This window comes from Typopeltis vanoorti, chromosome 10, assembly GCF_054136105.1.
Source record: "Typopeltis vanoorti isolate ZY-2024b chromosome 10, IOZ_Tvanoo_1.0, whole genome shotgun sequence".
NCBI classification, from domain to species: Eukaryota; Metazoa; Arthropoda; class Arachnida; order Uropygi; family Thelyphonidae; genus Typopeltis; species Typopeltis vanoorti.
Genome location: NC_143558.1, coordinates 62857780 through 62883904, shown reverse-complemented (window position 1 = coordinate 62883904; position 26125 = coordinate 62857780). Strand labels below are relative to the sequence as shown.

The 26125-nt window shown below is 34.2% G+C and overlaps 2 protein-coding genes across 4 annotated transcripts in view; one reads left to right on the top strand and one right to left on the bottom strand.

The window, feature by feature from the left end:
* The window catches only part of LOC150102463 (distal membrane-arm assembly complex protein 2), a 102800-nt gene extending 87024 nt beyond the window's left edge, over positions 1-15776 (bottom strand). The window contains exon 1 of the mRNA XM_090399593.1: positions 15738-15776. Within this exon, the coding sequence (XP_090255719.1) occupies positions 15738-15776 (39 nt within the window). The remainder of the gene's footprint in view (positions 1-15737) is intronic.
* Positions 15777-15851: 75 nt separating this feature from the next.
* The window catches only part of LOC150102462 (GRIP and coiled-coil domain-containing protein 1-like), a 156025-nt gene continuing 145751 nt past the window's right edge, over positions 15852-26125 (top strand). For 2 of the 3 annotated variants that reach the window (XM_090398971.1, XM_090398973.1), the window contains exons 1-2: positions 15895-16038; positions 18691-18793. The gene's annotated coding sequence lies outside the window, so the exon portion shown is untranslated. Of the gene's footprint in view, positions 15874-15894; positions 16039-18690; positions 18794-26125 lie in introns of those variants that run through there. The other variant, XM_090398972.1, reaches the window with a different exon arrangement.

Sequence of the window (26125 nt, the reverse complement as noted above, 5' to 3'; positions counted from 1 at the left end):
TTCATCACAGAAGGTACAAGATGTCACATGAAAAGTTAATCAAACAATGCTTTAAACTCATTCAATGTATCTGCATGCAAAGAACCTACTCCTTATTTCCTGGCTCACACCCTCACAGTTTCTAAGGATGACCTTCTGTTCTACCTATCTCCCATACTATAAAATATTTCTTTCATATTAATCTGATAACAACTCCTTACCAACTTATATGTCTTAATCATATCTTCTTTCTTGCACTTCTTTCTCCTATTCATGGGGCTTTGCAAATTGCATTTCCTAAATCTGTCTTTATGCTGCAAATTCAAGACCAAATATTACTACCTTATTCAATCTTCTTCCGACCCTTTCTAACATATCCTCATGAAAACCAGGTGACCAAATCTGTGCACAACAGAAGTAACCTCTTTCTATCTGCATATCAAGGTCCTCTGCATCACTGCCATAAATTGATGTAGTGACTTCACAGATTATATAACATAATCCCTAAACTTCAGGTTTCTGTCCATTACCACTCCCAAATCGCTCATCTCCTTTACTTAATTCAAAATTTCCTCACCGTGTGTGCTGTACTTTGTATCCCACTATTTCCTACCAAATTTCAGAACCTTACAATTTGCAACACTGAAATGAAAGTTAAATTCAGTTGCACACAAACAATCTATTCAAATCTTCCTGTAAGACCACATCAACCTGACTGCTCAATTATTCCCTAATTTTGCATCATTTGTAAACAGTTGTATATATCTCCAGTTAAATCCATCCCAATATCATTAATATCAAGTTAAACAACAATGGCCCCTAAACAGACCTCCCCCCCCCACACACACACAGCACACCACTTGTGACTTTCTTCTTTTGGAATATAGCTGGAATACTAGAGTACGTTCTCCATATAGGAATACATGGAAAACATACTCTAAACAGGAAAGGTAAAAAATGGATAGACTTAGTTTATAATAACCTTAAGCATAAAGACATAACACAAATATACTTGGACAGCAAAAGGATGGAAATCAACATTAGATTACTTTATATCTTAAATGAAAAGACATCAAAGTTCTCTTTAGATGTTAGAGTTCACAGAGGATATGAAATAAGTAGTGACCACTTCCTTGTTAAAATAAAATTAAGATCACCACTTAAATGGCTTTTTTTTTTTTTCATCTGGAAATTCGGGTTTTTCGTTCCCCAGAACAGACAAACCAGCCCCGTGAACACACACACACACACAGGACACTCTGGGAGGGATAGGGGTAACCACCTTATCCTTGAATTATGGTTAAAAAATCCAAAAGTAGTTGGAAGGTTGTGAGCTTAAGTGCCTGTTAGAACCACCGATGATGACCTAAATGGCTACAAATAACAAGAACAGAAAAAAAAAAATTAAAACATTTGTTTATAAAACGAGATCATTAAATGACACAAATATACAATGGCTATAGTAACAAAGAATTAACCAATATTTAGATAAAATAAAATGAAATGAATAGAAATAGAATGGCTTAATATAAAAACAATACTAAATGCAGCAAACAAAAGCTTAGGAAAGACCAAAAAATTCAATAAAAAGAAAAAGTTGAAGATATGAGATGATACAATCAAAGAAATAATCAAAATGAAAAAAGAAAAATATCATAAATGGTTAAGAAGTAAAAAATTGGTAAAAAAAATATAAAAGAATAAGAACCATAGCTAAAAGAGAAGTCAGAAAAAGTCATAAGAATCATGGAACAAATTTGCTTCTAATTTAGAACGTGATTTATATAAAATAAGATCCAAGTATATAAGATTTTGAAACATTTAAGTACAGATACTAAAGAAAGCATAAAATTAAACACCAAATTGAAATCAGAAGAATTTCTATACAGAATTATGGACAGATAAATATTTCAAAAAAGAGACAAACATTTCATGAAAATGAAAAGGAAAAAAAAAAACTAAGCAAGAATTAGAAACCTGCCTGAAAGAAACAAGAAACAGAAAATCACCTGGAGAAGATAAGTTAGGTTCAGAATTATATAAATATGCAAGAATACGATTCAAAGAAAGACTATTATTTTTAAATAAAATCTATTCAACAAGTAAACAGTGGCGGCTCATGGCTTGAAATCGTTGGGGGGGGGGGGCAACTTTTGAAATATACATACACACTGCAAGTACAGTGTATACGTGTTTGGATAAAGTATCAAAATTATGGTAAAAATTTAAAAAAAAATTAAACATGAAAAAAATTGCTTATTATCGATAAAATTACACAGTTTAGTATAATTCAAAATTACTTAAAAATGTTGAGGTGATAATTGTCAATAACCGCAATAATGTTCTAAAATAAAAACTATAACAAACGTTATGTCTTTAATTGTAATGTCCAAATATTTAAAGAGATGGAGTAAATACTATAAGCACTACAAACACTCTACTACTACTGGCGCAAACTGCATATAAACAACAGCAGAACTGCGCAACGGACAGTGCCGCATTACGTTAATAGCTCGCATCTCACTATGACATGCATATGCTTCTGCGCATAGCAATATGACACTGTAGTAAACACAGTGTTGCTAGCATCCTTCGCCTTCCTAAGTGCTACAAGATGGATTTTTATTATTTTTTTATACAAAATAACAGAATTGTATAGGATTGTTGATGATAAAATTAAATATTACAAGCAAATATAAATAAATTATTTATATATTGAGAAAAAGATGGGTGCTGTGCTTGCTCACAGCAGATCAAAAACACACTCACATGAAAATCTCTGAACAGTGCTTAGGGCATTTTAACAAGAATAAAACTGATTTTGTGCATCAATTTATTACTATGGATGAGACTTGGATTCACCATTACACGCCAGAATCCAAACAGCATTCAAAACAGTGGACAGAAGCTGGTTGTTCAGCGCCAAAGAAGTCGGTTCCATCAGCAGGAAAGGTCATGGTATCGATGTTTTGGGATGCTAAAGGCAAATTGTTTATAATTATCTTGAAAAGGGTAAAACAATAACTGGGGAATATTATTCCGATCTTTTAACCAGACTAGATGAAAATATTTGTGAGAAAAGACACAGTTTGCAGAAGAAAAAATCATCTTTCATCGGGACAATGCACCTGCCCACAAAAGTGTTTTGGCAATGGGAAAATTAAGGGCTCTGCACTATGAATTGTTGGAACATCTACCCTATTCCCCAGATTTGGCTCCCTCTGACTTCTATCGCTTCCCAAAACTAAAACTCTTCCACGCTGGTCAGCGTTTTTCTTTGAATCAAGAGGTGATTGCAGCTGTAAAGGGGTATTTTGCAGATCTTACTGAGAACCATCACAGGGATGGGATAATGGAGCTGGAGCATCGCTGAAATAAATGTATTAGTCATAAGGGAGATTATGTTGAAAAATAAAAATAATTCTGAAATTATAAATTCGTTTTTTCATTGTCAAGCCAAGAACTTTTCAGACCACCCTCGTGTGTGTTTGTGTGTGTGTGTGTGTGAAGATTAGGAAAGATTAGCAAATTTATAAAGTACTATTTCCCATAAAGGGGATAGCCATAGACCATTAGATTTGTTTAAGTTTTTATGTCTCCCCTCCATTTTTATAGTTTGTTATTGTTTCACTTTACCTAAAATATGGGAGATAGTTATTTTGAGAGCTTCAGCAAGGTTCCATCAGCACACCTGTATAGGAGGATGCCAGTTAGGAATGAAAGATACTGCCTTTCACATGCTGTCTGTGCCTGCCTGCATAATGCTTAGTTGTATTTCTTTATGCCTGTGAAAATGCCTTGGTGACTAAGATAAAATATTGTGGTAGTAATTTATTATCTAAATAAATTTAGTTAGTACATATTATCTCTCAATGTGTGTTTTCTCCATTAAACAGCAACAACATGAGTGATCACATATACAATTGTAACACTGCAAATAATACTGAATTTAGATTTAGAAAACATGTAATCTTATTTTGCTTTTTTTATATAATAACATATTCAAGATTGACGATTTAAAAATTTCATTGTCCAGGATTAATATTCATAATAAAAATTAATAATTTTTAAGTCAATGCTAAATGCAACAAAGGTATTAAATAAAGATGGAAAAACTCCAATGAAACATAAAAAGGCAGTAAAATCATTTGGACTGCTAAAAAAAATCAAAACTATCGACAGCTATTTCATAAAAAGCCTTTAGTGAAATTGTTTCTGAACTGGCATTTGTTGATAAATATCAATAAAGGCAATCAGAAAATAAGTTTTATTTAAGAAGGCATAACATGATCACGTTATAAGCTTCCTAAGGCTGAAAAAGTTTGCTTGGAAAAGCAGCATCATTCTGAGCAAAATTACATTTAGTCTCATCTTTGATGAATGAACTAGAGCAAAGATGATGTTATTTCAGTATTAATCTACATGGAAATGACTGCAAAATTTACAAGCTTGTTTGGGTTTGAATGCATAACTTGTGTTCAGCATTTCAACTGGAAGAATTGATCAACTATCATTTTGACACTTTCAATATCAATTTTCAACTCGTGACAGCGCTAACATCATGGTCATGAATCACATCATACAATATACTTAGTCCTTTGTGATGTTCTTCAGAATTAAAGCTCTGAGAATATCTTTGGTGATACACATGATTTATTATTATTATACAGGTATCTCTACAGAGTCAGAAGATTCATCATGGAAGATTGATTATTCACAAGATACCTATCATACCTTTCCTTAAACTTATTCACTGATGAAGCATTCACAACCACCTCTGGCAACCCATTCCACTCATTCACCACTTGCAAAGCAAAAAATCTAGTCCTAACACCCTTGCTAACCACAGTCTTACACAACTTCCACTGGTGACCCCTTGTTCTCTCTGCTTGCATTGTACTGAAAAAAAAAAAAAAAACCTTTAATAACTTAAATACTTCTATCATGTCCCCACTTTTTCACCTATCAGCTAATTTTTGAAGCCTACAGACCCATAAATCTATAGAGAGCATTCACACAGACCTACCACTATAGATAGTTTTATTACAACAAAAATGATGTCCTAACTTAACATGAGAATTGTTATATTAGACTTAAGATCCTGGATTACCTATAGTCTTATTTATAATTATATTACATATAGTTCTATTTATAATTATAAATAGGACTTTATGTAATCCAGGATCTTAAATGTAATATAACAATTCTCATGTTAAATTAGGACATCATTTTTGCTGTAATAAAACTATCTATAGGAAAAAAATTTTCCCTGATGCTGTCTTAAACAGAATATAGCTTTGATGTAGTTATTTTATTTCGTTTATTTTAATTGAATTTAATCTAATTTTTCACTAAATGTCGGGCCAGTAGAATAACTGTTGATCAAATCATTGTCTCTTTAGCATACTGTGTGAAGGGTAATATAGCTTGTCTGTGTGAAGGGTAATATAGCTTGTCTCTCTGTGTGTGTGTGTGTGTGTGTGTGTGTGTGTGTGTGTGTGTGTGTGTGTGTGTGTGTGTGTGTGTGTGTGTGTTTGTGTCTGTATACTCAAGATGATGACCTTAATATGAAGGTCGAAATGCCAGAAAATTAAAATTATCATTTTAATTGTAGAGTCCATAATTTGTCTAACATAAACAACAGGGGGTCAAGTACAGAGTACCGTGATACGCCACTGGTCACTTGCTTTCTCCTCCATAAATCACTCTTTGATATCTGTCTATCAGCACCCTCTAATCCAAATCACCATCTGGATAAGGGAAATATTAGCTATTTCCATTATCCAACTCCATTGTCACTTGATTATAAACAATAAATTACTATTAAGCAAATTACTAAGGCAAGACCTACCCTTCACAAAACCATGTTATCCCTTATAGAGTATCATATTCTTTTCCACCAAGTCCTGAATTCCATCTTTCGCCAATTTCTTCAATACCTTAACAACCACTTCTGAGATGCTGATTGGCCTATAATTTGCTACTTCATTTTTGGAGCCTCCTTTATGCAATGGGACTGTTTTGCTTTCTTTCCACTCCATTAGCATCTTATCAGTAACGAGGCTTAAATTAAACAGCTTGGTCAGAGGAGCTGATAATTTCCTTGCATAATCTCGTAACACATGGGATGATATGCCATTTAATCCCATGGCTGTGTTTGCATTGAGGTTCTGCAATATTTTAAGCATCTCCATTACTTCAACTTCTATTCTCCTATTAGTCAATGTCACCACATGATATACCCCTGCAAATACTCACTCAGTAATTCAACTATTTGGTTTGGTTCTGTTACCACCCCATCTTCAGCACTTCTAAAAGTCAACCTTCCTTTTATTTACCACATAGTGAGAGAACTCTTTAGGGTTTCTTTTGGCCTCATCAGTTAACTTTTCCTCATAATTAGCTTTGGCCTCCTTGACATACTGGTCACCCTTCTTGCCTGTGCCTTATACTACTCATGGGCATGCTGATCACCTTTTTTGTTTATAATTCCTCCACAACCTTTTCTTCGTGTTCAACTCCCGCTTAATGAAGCTATTCATCTATCTAATTCCTTCCTGATTTATCCTTTTGACTCTAGGTATCCATTCTGATACTACTTTCTTCAAATATGCTTTGCCCACCTCCCATGCACCACCACCATCTCCCCCCCCTCCAAATTCTTATACCATGGCTTTGCTGAAAGTCGAATCTCAGCTTGTCATGTCCCTCTTTTTTGCCTATCAGCTCATTTTTATTTTTGCCTATCACCTGTAGACTATCAATCTATTCTCAAATGGAGCATTCCATAGACCTGCCACAATTTCTCAGACAATGACATAGAAGAATTCAAAGTTGACAAGTTTCGATTAGCAAAGTCTCATGATTTAAATGAAAATAATCCAAAATATTGGAGATATATTTAAGTATTTTAAGACTTCAACTGTATACAAAGCCTCCCTCAACCAAAAATAAAAATGCAGACCAGGACATGAGGTGGAAGATGATGATGATGAAGCATGTTGGTACTCACTTCTTGATATGATTCATCAGTTTTAATTTATTTAAATTTAAGTTTATTGAAAAGGTTTTTAGAGATACTGATACTGGAAATTTAAACAAATACCTCAACATTCATTTGCCCCAAGATTTGAATAATTCAATAAAGCTGATTTGGTAGCAGATCACTTAAAATGGAAACCTACATAAAAGAATACAGAAACATCAATGAGAAGATCTTTGGGGATATCTTACAAATGCTGCTAATATGCCAACATAACGGATCTTAGATTCTGCAACAGAAACAACGAAGATACTTTTTTCTAGTTAAGAGCGCTGAATTAATGTAAACCAGAAAAATTCCAATGAAAATATTGTTGAGATTAATAAAGAAAAAAAAAAAATTGAAGAGGTATAGAGAATTTAAGAAGATGCAAAATATTCTGTAGTGTTGCCTCTCTTAGGTGGGGGGGAGGGGGATTTTGTAAGATGAAACAAGAATTTACCTTATTTAAAAAAAAAAAATCAAATAAAAATTTATTTGATTTTTTTACTTGGAAAAATACTTGGAAAAATTACAACACGCTTCGCTAACTGTTAGGCCAAAATCAGCAAATTCTGAACCATCATTTCTAGTTGCAATAATTTTTGCACAGATGTTAGTTCAAAATTGTCCGACTCACCTTTGAATGCACTGGCTTTGCTTAAATTTTATTTTTTAAATAATAATGTAATTATTAATGTTACGTATTACAGGCCTGTGTAGCTCAGTAGAAGTGGCACTTGCGTCATCTGCACTTGTTCGCTCGAAGTTTGACTTAAGTTCAAGTCTAGTTGCTGACTGGAGGAACTTTTTCTAAGCCTTTCTTCGACCAGTTCCCAAGTTAGTCGATCTCTGGCACGGGCAAGCGGGTTTTCCCTCCCGGAAACTCGGGTTTTCATCCTGTAAACTCAAGAAAATCGACTGTAATACATTATTTCAGACAGTGACATATCATGTTAGGGTCAGGTACCAAGAGATGGCAGCACTTGTTTGCCAGCCAGCCTTTTCATCGGTGGCTGCTGTAATTAGTGATAGACATGGGCCAGCTATCTCTGATTGCCTACTGGTGGAGATTGAACTGCCCACTCAGTCTTCAAAAGCTAGATAGGGTATAAAGGCCTCGCCTATTCCCTATAAGGGAATAAAAGGCGTTAGCTGATTTATTTATTTATTTGATTAATGTAATTATTTATAACCAGAATTAAAATGTAATTAAAAGTGATTAACTCTTTTTTCCTCATGAAATGTATACAAATATAAAAACATCTGGAATATCTGAATTATCAATGCAAACATAGATAATTCAGATATTATTGCATATATAATAATAATACACAATAATTACTATATAAGTAATTATTGTGTATTATGGAGGTAGCAGAGATGAGAATGCTTAGGTAGATATGCAGTGTGACCAGAAAGGATCGTCTGAGAAATGACTGTGAGGGTACATTTTGAAAATGTGAGGGGAACAGTGAAAGTTACAAACTTAAGAGCAAAGATACAGGAGGAGGTTGAGATGGTTTGGTCATGTGATGAGGAGGGAGGGCAAATATGTGGGAAGAAAGGTCATGCAGATGGATGTGCAGGGGAAGAGGAGGAGGAAGCATGATGGAGGAAGCTGATGGAGGACTTGAAGATGAAGAACTTGGATATGGTTACAGCCCGAGACAGGAGGATGTGGAGGAGACTTACTAAAAACAGTGACCCTACTTAAGTGGAACAAGCAACAGAAAAAGATGTTGCACTCATTCTTGTTATGTAACTGATTTTCACTCATTTTTGTGATGTAACTGATCATGTAGGGTGTTTGCATTGTCAAAGACATTATTTTGTTCTATAACATTTTTTTTCTGGTTTATAAAGCAATTTACAAATAGGAAAATCAAATCATCTTGTAATTATTATTATTATTGTCAGGATTCGATGGAGTCAAAGACTTACTATAGAAGATTTAATTTAACTCCATAATACCACTGTTAGTTGAATTCTTTTAAATCACTCATCAAACGGCCTTAAACTTGTTCACTACTCCCCCACCCCAAGTCACATTTTCAAGCAATGCTACTCAACCACTACCCGCAAAAAATTTTATTCTCACTCTTCTGCTTACACATCCTTATGTCCTAGGGATAACCTTTTGCCTTACTCATTAAATATTTTCCATCAGCCATTAAAATACTTCATAATATACCATATTAATGCAGAAATCTTTTCTGCATTAATATGGTACAAACTCCACACTAACTTATATGTCACATTTGTATCACTCTTCTTTTTCTCTATCCACCACAGGCTCTGCAGCTAGCATGCACCCATAACATATTCACACACACATAGATGGTAGACAAATTTTATCACCCAGCATGAGAACATCACCCTATTTATTAGAAGCCTGAAATGGCTTAAAACAGCTGTTTGGTCTCTGGAGCAGGTTTTCCAGATTATCTAACTTTAGCCCACTCATGGTACTAAACCATCCTAAAGTAAAACAAAACATAATAATGCTCTCACAAATTTTTTTTTTAATTGGTAATTTTAATTTCATTGTATGGGAAGGGCTTGACAAATTATGCAAAACCCTACTCACTATACAAAAAAATTACTCACCCAATCCCCAAATTTTTTAATGCGTCCCAATAAGTCAATAGGAGGTCCACAAAATGATTAATGGTACTGCACCATTATTCCATCCATCCATAGTCTCACTGGATGCTGTATGGCCACCTGCTCTTCTGTGATGTGCCACACAACATCACAAAACAAAATGCATACAACAGGACCACCTTACCAGGTGGTCCTGTTGTATGCTTTTCTGGAGGTTTTAACTCTCTGAAAACCAGTCACAACAGGCACATCATCCATCTCATTAAGGGTATACCTCCTCTTTTTCCAGGAACTTTATTTTCTATTATTGTTTTGAGAAGTCCTCCTTCCATTCTTTCAATGTGTTCAGAGTGTTTCAGCATTCTTCTGTCAATATCCTTAAGCAGCAGTAAAGCTCGACCAATCCTTTCTATCACCCATCTATTTGTTTGCCTTTCAGCATATGAGATCCTCAACAGTCTTCTGCAACACCACATCAACAGCTGCATCCAGAATCCTCATCTTTATTATTGTGGAGACAGAGCCATCCTTTTAGATAAGTCTCTGACTTGTTTTAGCCATTCATAATCTTCTTTTGATGTATTCTGAAAAGCAATTCTTCATATTAATGATAGTTCACAATTCTTGAATTTGCTGCCTTCAATTATTTCTCCACTAAGGTACATTTATTTCTGAGGAGCTTCACTGTCTTTTGGCTATATTTCCTTCGAGAACAATAATATATGTATCGTTAAGATTTAAAGTCCTAAGTTTTTGCTGATTTCATTAACTCTGTCAAGGATTCGTCTTAGTTCTTCCCTGTCATTACAAAGGAATACTGTGAACCTCTGATCAGAATTGTTGACCCATCTGTCACCTATCCTAATTCCTGTCTTAAGACAATCCAATGCTACATACACATGATGCCCTCAGCATAGATACTAAAAGGTGAGAGTGTTAATACGTATGGGTGACATATTCAAGGGTCTATTTTCTCCTACTGCTTGTTCCTTCTTCTCTTTTTTTCTGTTCACCTTTTGCAACATTAAACATGAAACTAAGCCTAAGTATTGTGTCTCTGCAGATAAACTAAAAAATAAACCTGGATCTCTTAACTAGTTCTCCTTCCACGTACTCTTTTCAGGTGATTACCCTTCTTGGTTATTCAGATCACATCTCATCCAAGTTTCATCTCTGGTGGAAAATCCTTCCTTTAGTCATTCACAACCTCATGTGCTCTGTCATTAAAATAATGCCAAGTGGGAGGACCTACATAACTTTTACTCCTCCTCCTTTCCATTATTTCATTTCAATAATCCATATTGATAAGGAAACTTTCAGTTCTCACTCTGGTTCAAATTTTCCAACCTATATGTAAACTATGGTTCTCCAAGAAGTGTGTTACAGATGTCCAAACAGCCTATCACAAGTGGCTCAAGACCAAAACACCAGCTTCCTTCACTGTCTACACAGTTGCCCAAAAACACTTGCAAAACCACCATTAAAAGGACAAATGTAGAAGGATAAATGTAGAAGGCAGTCATGCCTTCTAGTCTCTTGTCAAGTGGGTGCAATTTTTGTCCATCTGTGACGCCCTCCTCTTTCTCACCCTAATGGTAGCATTATAATATCACCTAAAAACAAGGCTGACATCTTGGCTTCATTCTTCTCTTCCAACTCCTACATAGAAGACCATGGCCAATTTCTTCCCCCTTTGTCTAGAATACATTCCTGTTGTGAAATTTTACCAGAAAGATATCAGAAGAATCTTGAATAACTTGGCTACTACAAAGGAAGTCAGTCCTGATAGAATCCCACCCATTATGCTCAAGAGATGTGCTCCTGAACTAACACCTGTTCTTTATCATCTATTCACTAAACTGTACTCAGCTGGCATCTACTCTACAGCATGGAAGAAAGCCCTATATACAACCACTTTCCCTTCCCCTAGAAAAAAGAAGATAAATGTTTACCATCAAGCTATAAACCTACTGCTCTCACATCAATTTTGTCTAAAGTAATAGAAAAGGTTATCAACAATAAACTTTTTCAACACCTTGAGACCTGCTATCTAATTAGTGACCATCAGTATGGATTTTGCCAATCTGGATCCACAAGATATCTCCTAGAGAAACCTGTGGCACTGCACTTGACATCTCCAAGGTTTTTTGAGAGTCTGGCATCAAGGGTTTCTCAATAAGTTACCATCATCTGAACTGCCTTCATTCTTATGTAATTGGATTGTCAGTTTTCTCACAGATCGGGACTCTACTTGTCCTGCTCATATCACAAACCTTGAAGTACTGAAACATTTCAAATTTCAAGATCATCTATAATAAGTGCCCCAAACTCTATCTCCACAGTATCTCTGATTAGGGTAAAAGCAACCTAGTCAACTATACTGTAACCCTCTCTTCAGACTTTCCTGTCAATGCCAATGTCCCTCAGGGCCATCATTTTACCCACACTCTTCCTGATTTATGTAAACAACCTGCTGTCAACCCCATTCATAGTTTTATTGACGATAGCACACTCTACTTGTCCCACTCATATCACAAACCTTGCAGTACTTAAACATCTCAAGTTTCAAGATCATCTGTAATAAGTGCCCCAAACTCTGATCTCCACAGTATATCTGATTGGAATAAAAGCAACCTAGTCAATTGTAATGCTTCTAAAACACATTTTTGCTTGTTTTCATACAAAAAAAAAACTCATATTTTCTCCCCTTGCTTCTGATAATGCTCAGCTCAACAGTCAAGACCAAATCTCTTCTCAGACTGCCTCTTACTCCAAACTTTCCTAGCACTATTATATCACTTCTGTAGCATCATTAGCTTCCAAAAAACATGCAATGTCTTTTGGAATGACATTGCAAATATCTTGCAATGTCATTTCTGCTCAAGATGACACTTCTCTACTGAACAGCTACTTATTCTGTATAAATCCCAAATCCAACCAACTTTGGAATACTGCTCTCATGTGTGGAGTAGTGCACCTAAGGCCTCCCTAAAAATTCTTGATGCAGTTGAGAAAAGGGCAGTTCAGTTGATTCATATTTTCATGACATCTCTTAAAGACTCTCCTCAGTCACTTTCCCACAGAAGATAAGTTTCTGCTTTATGTTTCTTCTACAGATATTTCTATGGCTAGCATCCATTATGCCTCCCATTTCTACCAGATCTGCAGGAACTTCAGCAACAGCTGCTCAACATCCCATTACAGTCGAACAACATACTCCTAGTCATCTTTCATTCCTTCCACCTCAATTCTGTAGAACAGTCTTCTTCATGAAGCATTTACAAAGGACTTGAATCTCCAACAGCTCAAGAAGAATATCAATAAATTCAAAATCTATCACTATACATGAATCTCTCTTATCCAACATGTAATGTAATATCCAACATAAAATGCAAGAAAATTGTGAAAATTAACAAAATTAAAATTTTTTAATTAAATTAATGCTTCTACAATGCAGCTAGAAGAATTAAGGGTCATGCACCCATAGATTGAAAAAAAGATCTGAGGTTCAATTCTTGATTAAAACAAATGTCAGTTAGATGATCTCACAGAAGTAGCAGGGTTTTTCATCCACAAAAACAGGCAACTTGGCCAGAGAATAAATACAATTAACAAACTAAAAATACCATGTAGTGACTGGTAGATGATATAGTGAAGAGAGTATTTGTGTTGAGTTAAAGCAGTTAGTGTGGTGCTAGACAGTGGTTCATGTGGTGTAGAGCATCATCCTGTGATGAGCCCTTGGTCTCCATGGGGGGTCCAAGGACTCATCACATGTAATTGGTCTCGTGTAATTATACTAATAATAAAGCAAGAGCTTCACAAAGAAAGTCATGCAGGCTATTACAGAATATCCTATGTTGATCGACCTGAATGTGTATTCTATTCCTGCCCAATATCTCTCTCATTCTCTAGGTTTATAATTGGAAACATCTGTTCTAGTGCCGTTATTGTGCAAATGACACAATTTACCTTTTTCCACTCCTTACACATCTTTTCCATTGCAAGATTCCCATTAAACTTCCAGGTGAAAGGAATATCCAACTCTTGCAATCTCTAAAAATGCATGGTGATTTATTCCAACATCCTTATTAACACTAGCCCAATCAAATCATATAGTGCTCCTATTTGTCCTAGAATAGTGAACAAATTAATCCAAACAAGCCTAATTTTCATTAAGTTTTTGGCTTCAGTTCACAATAATCTTGGTTTTTCACTATTTTGGTTGAGTGCTGAGTGTTTTAATTGTCTCTACTATGTTTATTAATAGTGTTGTGCATTTTTAATCATGTAAACAAGTTGACATTTGTAGTGTTTTATGCATTTTGTGTAGCTATAAAATGGATTCATGTCCAAGAAGAGTTGGGAGTTGTACTCTTTCTCGGCATACATCTCCATGACTCAGAGAAAAATTTCCAATGATTGTGAGGTTGGTTTGGGTAGTAATGTTAATGTGATTTTGAAGATGTTTATGGAGACAGGTACCTTTTCTTCTGAAAGAGAAAGAAAATGTGGGCAAAAAAAGGAAAACTACACTTACTCAAGATCATTTACTAGTTAGAAAAAGCAAAATTAATCCAAGAAAGCCAGCTATAGACAAATAGAAACTTGGAAGCTAGTGGGATTAATGTTTCTGACATGACAGTCCATTGAAGATTGTTGGAAGCAGGGAAGACTGTCCACAGACCAAAAAGGAAACAACTGGTGATGAAGGCTATGCAGAAAAAGAGGCTCCAATGGGCAAAAGTGTACAAACATTGGACTATTCAAGCAGAAGGAAGTCATATTCTCAGATGAAATTTGTCTAGGAGAGTGAGTACCCTATGTTTGCAAATCACCAGCTGAGAAGAATTCTCTTGCCCACCTTCAACAAGCTCCTAAACACCAAGCTAAAAAGATGTTCTGGGGTTGTTTTGCACATGATGGTCAAGGATCACCTGTGCCTATTGACAGTATGATGAAAAGTGACCAATACATAAAAATTGTGGAGAAAAGAGTGGTCCCACAGATCCAGAAAGACAAAGAACTCGTCTTCCAACAGGATCTCACTCCATGCCACACTTCAAAAAAAAAAAGTGAAAGAGTTCCTCAAAAATCACAACATCCAATTGCTTCAGTGGCTAGGTAACTCTCCTGACATTAATCTAATAAAAAGTGTGTAGGCCATAGCAAAAAAAAAAAAAAAAAGAGACTTGGAAAATTAAATTGTGATGCAAAGGATAATTTAATACAATTCATTATAAAAGTATGGTTTTTGAGATGCAGAAATAATAAAAATGTGTTCTACATTGATAGGAACAGAGGTGCACATACAATTATTAGGTAAAGTTGGAGTTTAATTTTTGTACTTATTTTCCTGAGAAATTTAAAATTTTCTTTAAAATGTGAGTGTTTGGATTAATTTGTTCAATACTGTATTTGGCCAAGTAATTAGAAAACAGATTTCTTGTATTAATGTATTTCTTGAAGAGTTGGAGTTGTATTCATTGATGAAAATGGAATGAGGGAGACTGTTCCAAAGAACCCTATGCTACAGTAATTCATGTGAAGTCAACAGTCATATGCAAGGAGACCAATTGTGAAGGTATCTCACTCACAAACCTCGTTTGTTTACGCTGGGGTAAAGGATTGAAACAAGAATATAATTTCTTGTCTCTTATAATTTACTTTAATAACCCTCTTATGCTCTTGAAAATACCGTTATTTTCAAAGGCATAAGTTTTTTTACCACCAAAAAATGAGGGTGGGGGAAGAATTCAGACAACTAAAGCTGTAACCAGAATTTGTAATGTATAAAACTTCGTGTTTTTACATGTTACTTTCTATTCTGTAAGTTGTAAACAATCCCCGTTAGATATCACCAATGAAAATTTAAGATAAGCATTCCAAAAGTAGCCAAGCATATGCCATAATATAAAATCGAAATCCATATTCATAAGTATTCTTTGCTTGATTTCATTTAAATTAAGTTATGCAAATACTGTATTTGCTGACCTCAGTGAAAACTAAGAAAAGGATTATTTACTTAAGTGAAAAAATTATTTATTATTATAAATTTTTTCAAGAGAATCCTCTCCTCAGTTTTACATTAAAGTAAAATGCATATGCAAAATCAACGATTATATCTTACCTGAAATACAACCTTCATTGCAAACATACATCGGTCCATGCTCTTACCAACTCTTTAAATTACAATGATAAAACTAGTTACGCTTATTGACAGAGTGCGCTGCCTCCACACGTCGGTCTCGTTTACTGAACAGCGAGTAAGGAAGGTTTAAATGATGCATGTTGTCGAAATAATATCATAAACGAATATATTATGTATAACTAAATATATAATAAATTTATATAAGACTTATTATGTTTGGATTGCCTATTGTTAAACATATGTGAATTCTGTACATGTCAATTTTGATGCTTTCAACAACGTATGTACTTTATGCTAAACACTCCATTTTTTAAATATAATAAAAAACAGTACTTTGGTAGTCTCTCACCGAAAATGAAACTATTACGATATTTATTATTTAAATATCGAAAGTTTTAAAGCTTAAAATATAATGCAGATTGTCGTTTTGCTTAGACAGCGACAGACATCATCTGTTCACTGGGCATCCACAAATGCCATTTGTTTAGAATGACAGTTAAATGTGTGAAATAAAATCTGTATGTTAGTGACTACGTGTTGTTGGAGAATAAATATAACTAGCTAGTTATCCCACATGGCTGATTAACATAATCGAATACTACTTTAGCTTATAAATTTACATTTGCCATGCCGTCATTATAGTTCTCAAATCTAACAATTACTGTTCTGATATAAAGAGAAAAAAGAAGGAATGTGCATGCTAGTGAGTGAGGTATAATTCTCTGTTACTTAAAATGCCTTGAAAAATAGTTTTTTTTTTCTAGTTTTTCATCAAATAATGCCCAGTTATAATATTGAAAATATTAGAGAAGTATGACTAGCTAAGCTTAAAATTGAATAGAAATGCTTAAAATATCAAACGTAGGCGATGTAGTATTTTTTTTTTTTTTTTTTTGCTGGTTAAATTATCATTAAGTGAAATTTTAAATGTGTTATAAAGAGTATGAATTTGAACATACCTGGATACTTTGGAGGAAAGCTGATACAACTGAGTTTAAAATTGACCTCCTCATTCACATGAACACATTCAATCTGTCCTTGAATATTAACTGTCAATATGACTGCCACATTAAAAGAGTTGAAAAGAGTTTTCTAGTTTGTTTTGACGTATTTCTGTAGTCAATCCATCATATCGCTTTCTTCTATCATCACCAAATGAACATTGTCAGATAATTCAAATGAAGCTAAATTAATACCTCATATAGAGGAAAAATATGACCTTACTTGAACTATTGTGTACAGGTTTTGTCTCCTGGTTTCTTTGATGATCTTCATACATTGGAGAGAATTCAAAAGAGAATGTTAAAGATGGTTTGGGGATTGTGGAATGCAGATTATGAAGAAAAAGAAACAAGAGAAGAGGGATGATATATTTGAGATACCAACTTCTGAAAGGATTGTACAGGATATCATTGTGCCAGCCTGGTTGGCCGAGTGGTGGTTAGCATATCCACTCTCCAGCCAAAAGGCTGTGGGTTTGAATCCTGCCATGGGCATGGATATTTGTGATTGTCTGTGAAAATACTAATGGTGGCGGGCAGTAGATGGCATTTGTGTAGATGATGTGGTTCACTGTAGTTGGTGGATTGAGGGTACAGACAGACAGGTGTGGAGTAGGGGCCCTTCCCTCGACGAGTCTTTGGACTCCTTGGAGGTGTTATGTAATAATAATAATAATAATTTTATGGATGGTGGGAAAGGGTGAAAGGTCATCCGTGAAAGTTGAGAATGAATGCATTGAAGAAAGGGATGAGAGCTAGATTTTTCTCTGATACAGTTGCGAATGATTGAAATGGTATAGCAGCTGGTGTGGGTGATATGGCCCTCTCAATGAGTCCCTCACTGCCTGAAGGTCTCTCTTAATAACAATAAATCACTTTATCTACACTAGTCTTTTTTTGCTCATAGCCATACACTGTGCACTGATTGCTAAGGTCCCATGACCTGAGAACTGGCAGCCATATTAACCAATCAGACAATACAACATATTCCAAGTTCATACCACCAGTGAAGTCAGAAAACTATTAACTTCTAAATTATCTTCAACATGTCTGTGACATGATTTCCTTTTCCCCATTCTATCCCCTCTTCTCCATCTCTCAGCTATGTGAGGTATTCGACAGGAATATGATACTCTACAGGGATTAGTATGGTTTTGTGGAGGGTAGGTCTTGCCTCAGTAATTTCCTATTTTTTATATTGTCTTTGAACTTATAGTTGATTGCTCCATAAGCAAAGCTTTTATGCTATGGAGTTTTACAGTGTATTTACTAATAATATCACATCATTCATTACCAGATTTATTCTCATCTTCTTTTAACAGTATCCTATTATTTTTACACTTTTAACTCTTTTATTCACATCTCAGTTTTTAAATTTTAAAATTCAATGTAGCTCCATTTTACTATTTTACCTATCTATCACTAATATAATGCTCGTTCATCACTACCTTCAATCTCCATTCCAGGTTTCAAAGATTGTTATTTTTAAAAGTACAACAAAGGTAGGCAATATATATGATCACTTCATTAAATTTTTATTTTATCTTTAATTAAAAAAAATAGAGCAGTAGCCAAAAGACACATTGAGATCTAGGATGCACGATAACATAAAAGGTTAAAAGTTTCAAGGATGATGGCTTAAATTCCAGCAAAATACCAGCAACTGGATATAATTAGTAACTTATTTTGTTCTTACATCCTATTATATAGTGCTATGAGTAATCCTGCTAAAGAGTAACATGCGTCAAGTTATTTTACTCCCACTGCAAATGGCTCTCTTTAGCATTCATTGTGTATAAGCAATGAATGCTAAACTTATCATGATTATATTCACTTAAATTAAAAAAAAAAAAGTTCAAAATACAAGTGAATATTTTGATTTCATGTAATACAAATGCTTCTTTTTTCTTTCTTTTTTTTTTTAATTATAGAACAGTGAGTATTGAATTGGAGTTTCCAAGGAAGAAAAGAATTGTCATGAAGATGATAAAGAAAATTATGAAGCACTATAGATGATTTGAAGAATTGTCTTAGGTATGAAAACTATTCACCATATGTTGTGGTTAGAGTATATGTGATTTCTGGTAAGCAGTTAATATTATTCATATAGAAAATTAATTTGATTGGATAAGAGTAGCTAAGCACAAATTAAATGCAGTTTTTATGAATAAGTTTATTGCATCACATTTATACTTGGATGTAACTGAGTTACAAGCTGAAGAAATTGAAAGGCTGAATTGGACTGCATTCGACTGCTGAATTGAATTGGATTGCATTTGAATGGATTTACTGTGAGGGAGGGACTGTTCTTTTAAGAGATAGAAGTGAAAGTAAATGAGAGATCAAGGAGAGAGAGAGAATAAGAAAGATCAAAGATTAGTCAAACAGAATTTTTTTTATCATGTGTAACAAAAGTATAGAATTTATTAGCTCCTATATATTTCTTTCTATTACAAGCACATTATCAGGTAGTGAATAAAAGATCAGTTAATAACATTCCTAAATGACAAGTCACATAGCTTGTGTTTACTGCTCATGTTTCTCAGTCACAGCTGAGTAAACAGGAGAACACAGAGTTCAAAGGAAACAATGGTTAGCTTTTGTAATTCAACACAGGGTTACAAAAATCATTTATTTAAAATAAAAATAAATGAAAAAAAACAAACCGCAAACAGTATTTACTTCTGAAAACTTTTTACATGGCATTGCAATCAAAACAGTTCAAATGCAGATGGTATCATAGAGTTTCACATGTTTCAACAAATTTGTTGAAAATGGCCTGTCTTTCTGAAATAACAAAATCAACAAGAACAGTGTATACTCAATAAATGCCAGGCATCTCTCCTATCCTATGGAGAGAGAGAGAGGGGGGGGGGGGGGGTAGTAGAAAAGCTGCTGGACATGGTGAGCCTTCTAACACCCATTTGCAGTCTGATTTTCCAGTAAGAAGAAAATTGAATATTGTCATACAATCATAATATCTTGTACATCCTTCAGGAGATGTAAAGGATATTATGACATTATGGCATAAAACGTTACATCATTATTCGTCAGTTTTCAATCTTTTATTTTCTGCCACATTAATCTGCTATCTGTCAAGACTGCACTATCATCAGATCTTATATTTCTGAATTCTAAGACACACCCTACTGTATCTTCTAGATCTTTATCTTGCTATTCTGGTGAAAAACTTGTTTTACTAACCTCTCCCTTCCCATTCTGTTTAAGTGACTATACCACCAAATATTTGTTCTGTTAACATGTTACTGAATGCTAACAGTGTGTCCAATTCTTTCCTAATAGTATTGTTTTTAATAGGATACTGCCATTGTTGTCATCTCTTCACCCCTTAATCTTTCTCAAAACTCATATCTGTGGTCTTTAGTCTTTGATCAAACATTTTATTTCTAACCCAGCTCAGATCCATATGTTAAAATTGTTTTGAATACCTACTTATATACAGCTAGTTTAGTGTTTTGCTTAATTTCTCTCTTATTCCATATAAATGTGTTGTTAGAAGTTTTTCCACTTCATTATACTATAAATTAAAGATACCAAGAAATTATATACTTGGTTTAATCCTTTATCCAAGTGTAAGCAGACAAAGTTTGTGCCTGAAGTATTTTCAGGACTGGGGCAACTCGTATATAAAAGGTAATGACTTCACATCACTTGCCTTAGTATCCCATAATGCAAAGCACATATCCTTGCAGACATGTATAATGTTATGCATTATGGGAAGGGTCACTACCCAGACCGGTTTCAACCTTTATTGAGGTCTCATCAGCGGGAGCTAGATGTATATAGAAGCTAATGACTTCACATCACTTGCTTTAGTATCCCATAATTCAAAACACATTCTTGCAGACATGGGCAGTGACCCTTCCTATGCATTATGGGAAGGGTCACTGCCCAGACCAGTTACGACCTTTATTGAGGTCTCATCTGGGTAGTGACTCTTCCCATAATGCATAGCATTATATATGTCTGCAAGGATATGTGCTTTGCATTTGGGATACTAAACCAAGTGATGTGAAGTCATTAGTGTTGGATCTTGTTCTACCTAGCTAACTGTTCCATTTATGTTGATTATTTATTTTTATCTTTACCTCTTTAATTTCCATTATACTTGGTTAGTTGTTGGTTGATGCTCATCTGAATATAAAGAAATTTATATTATACTGTGCCACCCTATATTCAGATTAGTCTAAATAATTTAGAGGAATCAGTCATCAACTAAACTTATATTATCACTTTATCTTCAGGCCGAGGTTATTACTAGTATCTAAGGCTTCAGCAAAGGTCCGATCAATTTTATGAGCGGTGCAATGAAAGAAAAGCAGGCAAACACCAAGTTTAATTCAACAAAAGAAAACATTTAATGTGGGAAAGTACAATATATACATTTAAGCATGACTATCTGCAAGAGGTTATCCAATTAAAATATTATAAGAATTCACATTCATACTTTAACAACTTCTCAATTAGGTTTGAGGATCATGACTAATGTTAACAATTCTTAATTCACAAAGCATTAGTATTTCTCTGACATATTTCACTCTAATTAATTGGATGAATCATATCATAATTATATTAGCTCAGTTTAAAGTATTCAGAATAATTAAAATCCATAAATTATCAAACATTCATTTATCAGTTCTTTATGTTCAGTCAATCAAGTTGAAAATAGTTCTTAAAAGTTCGACCTTCCAGATGTTACAATAATTAATCTTATGACAGGCTACACTTTATTCTTTCTCAGTCAGCTAACATTTAATAGAACAACATGACACTTATTATTTCGAGGGGACAATACTTCAGTACATCTAACATTCGACCATTAATCGACATAACACCACAGCTAAGGTTAAAATATATCCGACAGAGTTAACAGTTATAGCTTCACAGGTTACAGAAAGGACAACTCTTACCGGGTTACTGCTTCTACACATCGAATTTGCAAAGGCACATTTGAAATTCTTGTAGATTTTTACTTTATGGCTACACAATTCTAAAGAAATCTTCCACTATAATAACTGAATTATAGACACAGAATTATACAAGTCTTGATGCACTAGGTTTCAGTTATCTACTAATTCCTTATTTTCTTCTATGTATTAACTTCGGTTCTGCACTATTCTTCCACAAACCACTTGGAAAATATTGTAGTATTAGAACTCCCATAGAAGTAATTCACGATGCCTATTAATTCCCGGTCCTTTCGTAGTCAATTTAGGGCATATATCAACTCCCCCTTCTGTTACACACAACCGGTCTCTCTCTCTTGTCTCTATTTTCACTTACTTTCGTTTTCCAATCAACTACCTTCCTTCTTCCTGCCAAAATCTGGTTCTAACCAGTTCTGCTTATATCCACTGGCCTCTCTGTTTATACACAGTAGCTTGTTCTTCGCACAAGCTAACTAAAATAAACTCTGTTTTTCCTTTAGCAGCCATCAAATCCAATCAGCAGAATTACATAGAATCACTCTTATATACAGAAATAAAAGCATATATCACAATTCATATAATATATTTAAATATTTAAATATATTATATATTTAAATATAAATTTATATTTAAATATAAAATATATATTTAATGACATATTTATATAGGGTCTTTTCATTATTATTACATATTCTAAGATTAAATAATTAATTAATAACAAACAAAACTCAAAGCATTTATTATGAATAATATATTACAAGCAAGAGACTAACAACAAATAATATTTACAAGTCTTGCTTATGACATGGTGGATTATGTTAAATGTGAAATGAAGTATTAAAACATAAAATATGTTCATTCACAATTTAACATTAGCTTCTATACACGAGTTGCTGCAGTCCTGAAAATACTTCAGGCACAAACTTTATTTGCTTACACTTGGATAAAGGATATAATTTCTTGGTATCTTTAATTTATCCATATAAATATATTCAGCTGATTTCCTGTCACTCCAGCTTTGCTAATTATGTTATCTATTTCCAAATTTAATTTGTCACCTTCACTGAAAGTTGCGTCTAAGTAACTGAAATGTTTTTATTTGTTCTATAGGTTCTCCATTTAGGATGCAATTGAAGCTTTCAGTGGGTCTGCATATTTCATTGTATAATTCTTTTATTTGCTGATATTCATACCAGATTTATTGCAGCAGTTATTCAGTTTGGTCAGGAAATCCTGCAGAATTGTAGTGAATTTATTTAGCAATATAACATCATCCGCATTAAATAAAGAGCTAAGATTAACATCTCCAATTTTGATATGAGGTTTAATGGCTCTTTCCTTCATAACGTGGTTCATATAGATGATGAATAACTGTGAAGATAAGTTGCACCCTTGTCTCACACCTAATTGAATATCAAGCCATCTTCCTCTACCTCCTTCAATTCTAACTTACAACTCAAATATAGAGTATGTATTTCTTGATATAGTATCCCATTTACACCATGTAACTGCAGTGTTTTGTACAGTTTTTTTTCTTCTTGACACCTTGCCATATACCTTTGCAAGATCTACAGAACTTAATGCAGATCTGTGTTATATTCCTGATTTCTCATCTACTGGTCTTAAAGTGAAAATCCAATCCTGACCACCTCTATTTGGCCTGAACTCAGCTTGTTCTTCTTCAGGCTTTCCTTCCACAGTTTCTCTTAACTTTTTTTTCAAGTATACTTGCATTAATCTTACCAGGAATACACAGTAAAGAAATTTTTCTGTAATTCTTACATTTGGCTTTATTTAACTTTTTATATGTGGGCACTATGAGAGAGATCTACTCCAATCATCTGGAATTTGACCCTCTTACCAGGCCTTCTGAATTATACAGTGTGATCACTGTAAAACTTTTATACCTCCATATTTGAGAATGTCAGGTCAAATATTATCTACTCCAGCTACTTTTCTACATTTCAGGTTTCATCGTAAAATATTTACCAGAATCACTTATGTTTAAATTTAAATGTCTTTATTTGTAAAATTTACTTGAAGTAGAAAAAGCCATCAAAGGCTTGAAATGTGGAAAGGCAGCAGGAGTAGATGATATCTGACCAGAAATGCTGAAGTATGGTGGTATAAAAGTCTTACAGTGGCTGCACTGCTTAGTTCAGAAAGCCTGGACAGAGGGACGAATTCCCAATGATTGGAGTAGAGCTCTAATAATACCCATATATAAAAAGGGAAATAAAACTGAATGTGAGAATTACAGAGGTATTTCCCTACTGAGTGTTCCTGGCAAGATCTATGCAAGTATACTTGAGAAACGGTTGAGAAGAATTGTGGAAGAAAAGCTTGGTGAAGAACAAGCTGGATTCAGGCTAAATAGAGGCTGTCAGGATCGGATCTTCACTTTACTACAAATAGTCGAGAAAGCATGGGAATATAACAAAGATCTATGTTTAAGTTTTGTCGATCTGGAAAAGGCATATAACAAGGTGCCAAGAGAGAAGCTATTCAATATGCTACAGTTATATGGTGTCAATGGGGCATTATATCAAGCAATACTTTATTTGAGTTGTAAGTCAGCAGTTAGAATTGAAGGCAGTACAGGAAGATGGTTTAATGTTAAATCTGGTGTGAGACAAGGATGTACATTATCCCCCTCTGCTATTCATTATCTATATGGATCACATTATGAAGGAAAGTGGTATTAAACTATCAAAATTGGACATGTTAATGTCAGCTCTTTGCTTTATGCGGATGATGTTATACTTCTAAATAAATCCGCTACAAGTCTGCAAGATTCTCTGACTAAATTGAATAGCTGTTGTAATAGATATGATATGAAGGTCAGCAATAAAAAGACAAAGACAATGAAAATAGGCAGAATCATTGAAAATGTCAGCTGTGTTGTGAATGGAGAACCTGTGGAACAAGTAAAACATTTCAGCTACTTAGGTGCGATTTTTAGTGAAGATGGTAAATTAAATATAGAAATAGACAACAGAATCAGCAAAGCTGGTATGATGGGAAGTCAAATGAATAAATTCATATGGAATAAGAGAGAAATTAGTCAGAACACTAAATTAGCTGTATACAAGACAGTGTTCAAACCAGTTTTAACTTATGGATCTGAGAACTGGGTCAGAAGTAAAACACTTGACTAGAGACTGCAGATATGAGAGTCCTGAGAAAGATTATAGATGTGAACAGATGGCATCAATGGCAGTATCATATTAAAAACAAGGATATTAGGAAAGAACTTGACATTGTCAGCATCCAGGAATGCGTTAGCAGAGCTAATCTCAGGTGGTATGGTCAATTAAACAGAATGGGCAAAGAAAGATTAGCAAAACAAGTGTTCTCTGCCAGGTTGGCAGCAAAACGACCCAGAGGAAGACCAAGATATAGGTGGATTGATACGGTACAAAGTGCCTTAGACGATAGAAATATGAGATCTAATAATGTTGGAGTCTTGACAAGTAACAGACTGATTTGGAGGAAAATTGTAGATAGGAAGTTAGTAATGATGTAATTTTGTTTCATGTAGTACTATCATATCCTGTACACCCCTTGAGGGTACATGGCAGGAAATTGATGATGATGATGATTATTATTTGTAAAATTTTCAGTTATGTTTTGTAGCAATTGTCAATATAGTTAAAGGAAAACACATAAAAGAGAACAGCTATTCAATTGAAGTTATGTGATGTTATGTACATTATCAGCTGCAGGAGAATAGCTCCATCTGCTATAATAGATATTCAGAATAATATTCAGTGGAACAAAACCAAAGTTACACAAAAGCCATTTCCTTCTGGAAAAATATACAAGGAAAGCTGTGAAGCACACATTCACAAACTTGAACAGAAATGATTGCTTAAAACTCTCAATTTTGGGAAGTTAAACTGACCAATACTCATCATTCATGTGTTCCTTAAATTGTGATTATTATTTTTTGTTTATATTTAAAAATAATTTAACTATATTTTAGAATTATTTAATTGCAATTTAATTAAGAAATTATTTTTAAATATCCATTACTGCAGATGAAACTATTGTCCTGCAGCTGATAGGGCACATAATATCACATGCTTTCAATTGAATTGTTGGTTTCTTTTTTATGTTTTTCCTATAATCATTTTGACAATGCCTATGAAATGTTGGAAGTATTTTTTTCACTTGGTTAGACTATAATAAATTTAGTTTAATCCTTTATCCAAGTGTAAGCAAACAAAGTTTGCGCCTGAAGTATCCTCAGGACTGTGGCAACTCGTGGTAAAGGTGGACCAAGCTCTCATTACTACTTGCCTTTGTATCTCCCATAATGCAAAGCACATGTATAATGCTATGCATTAAGGGAAGGGCCACTACCCAGACCAGTTTCGATCTTTATTGAGGTCTCATCAGTGGGAGCCAGACCCAG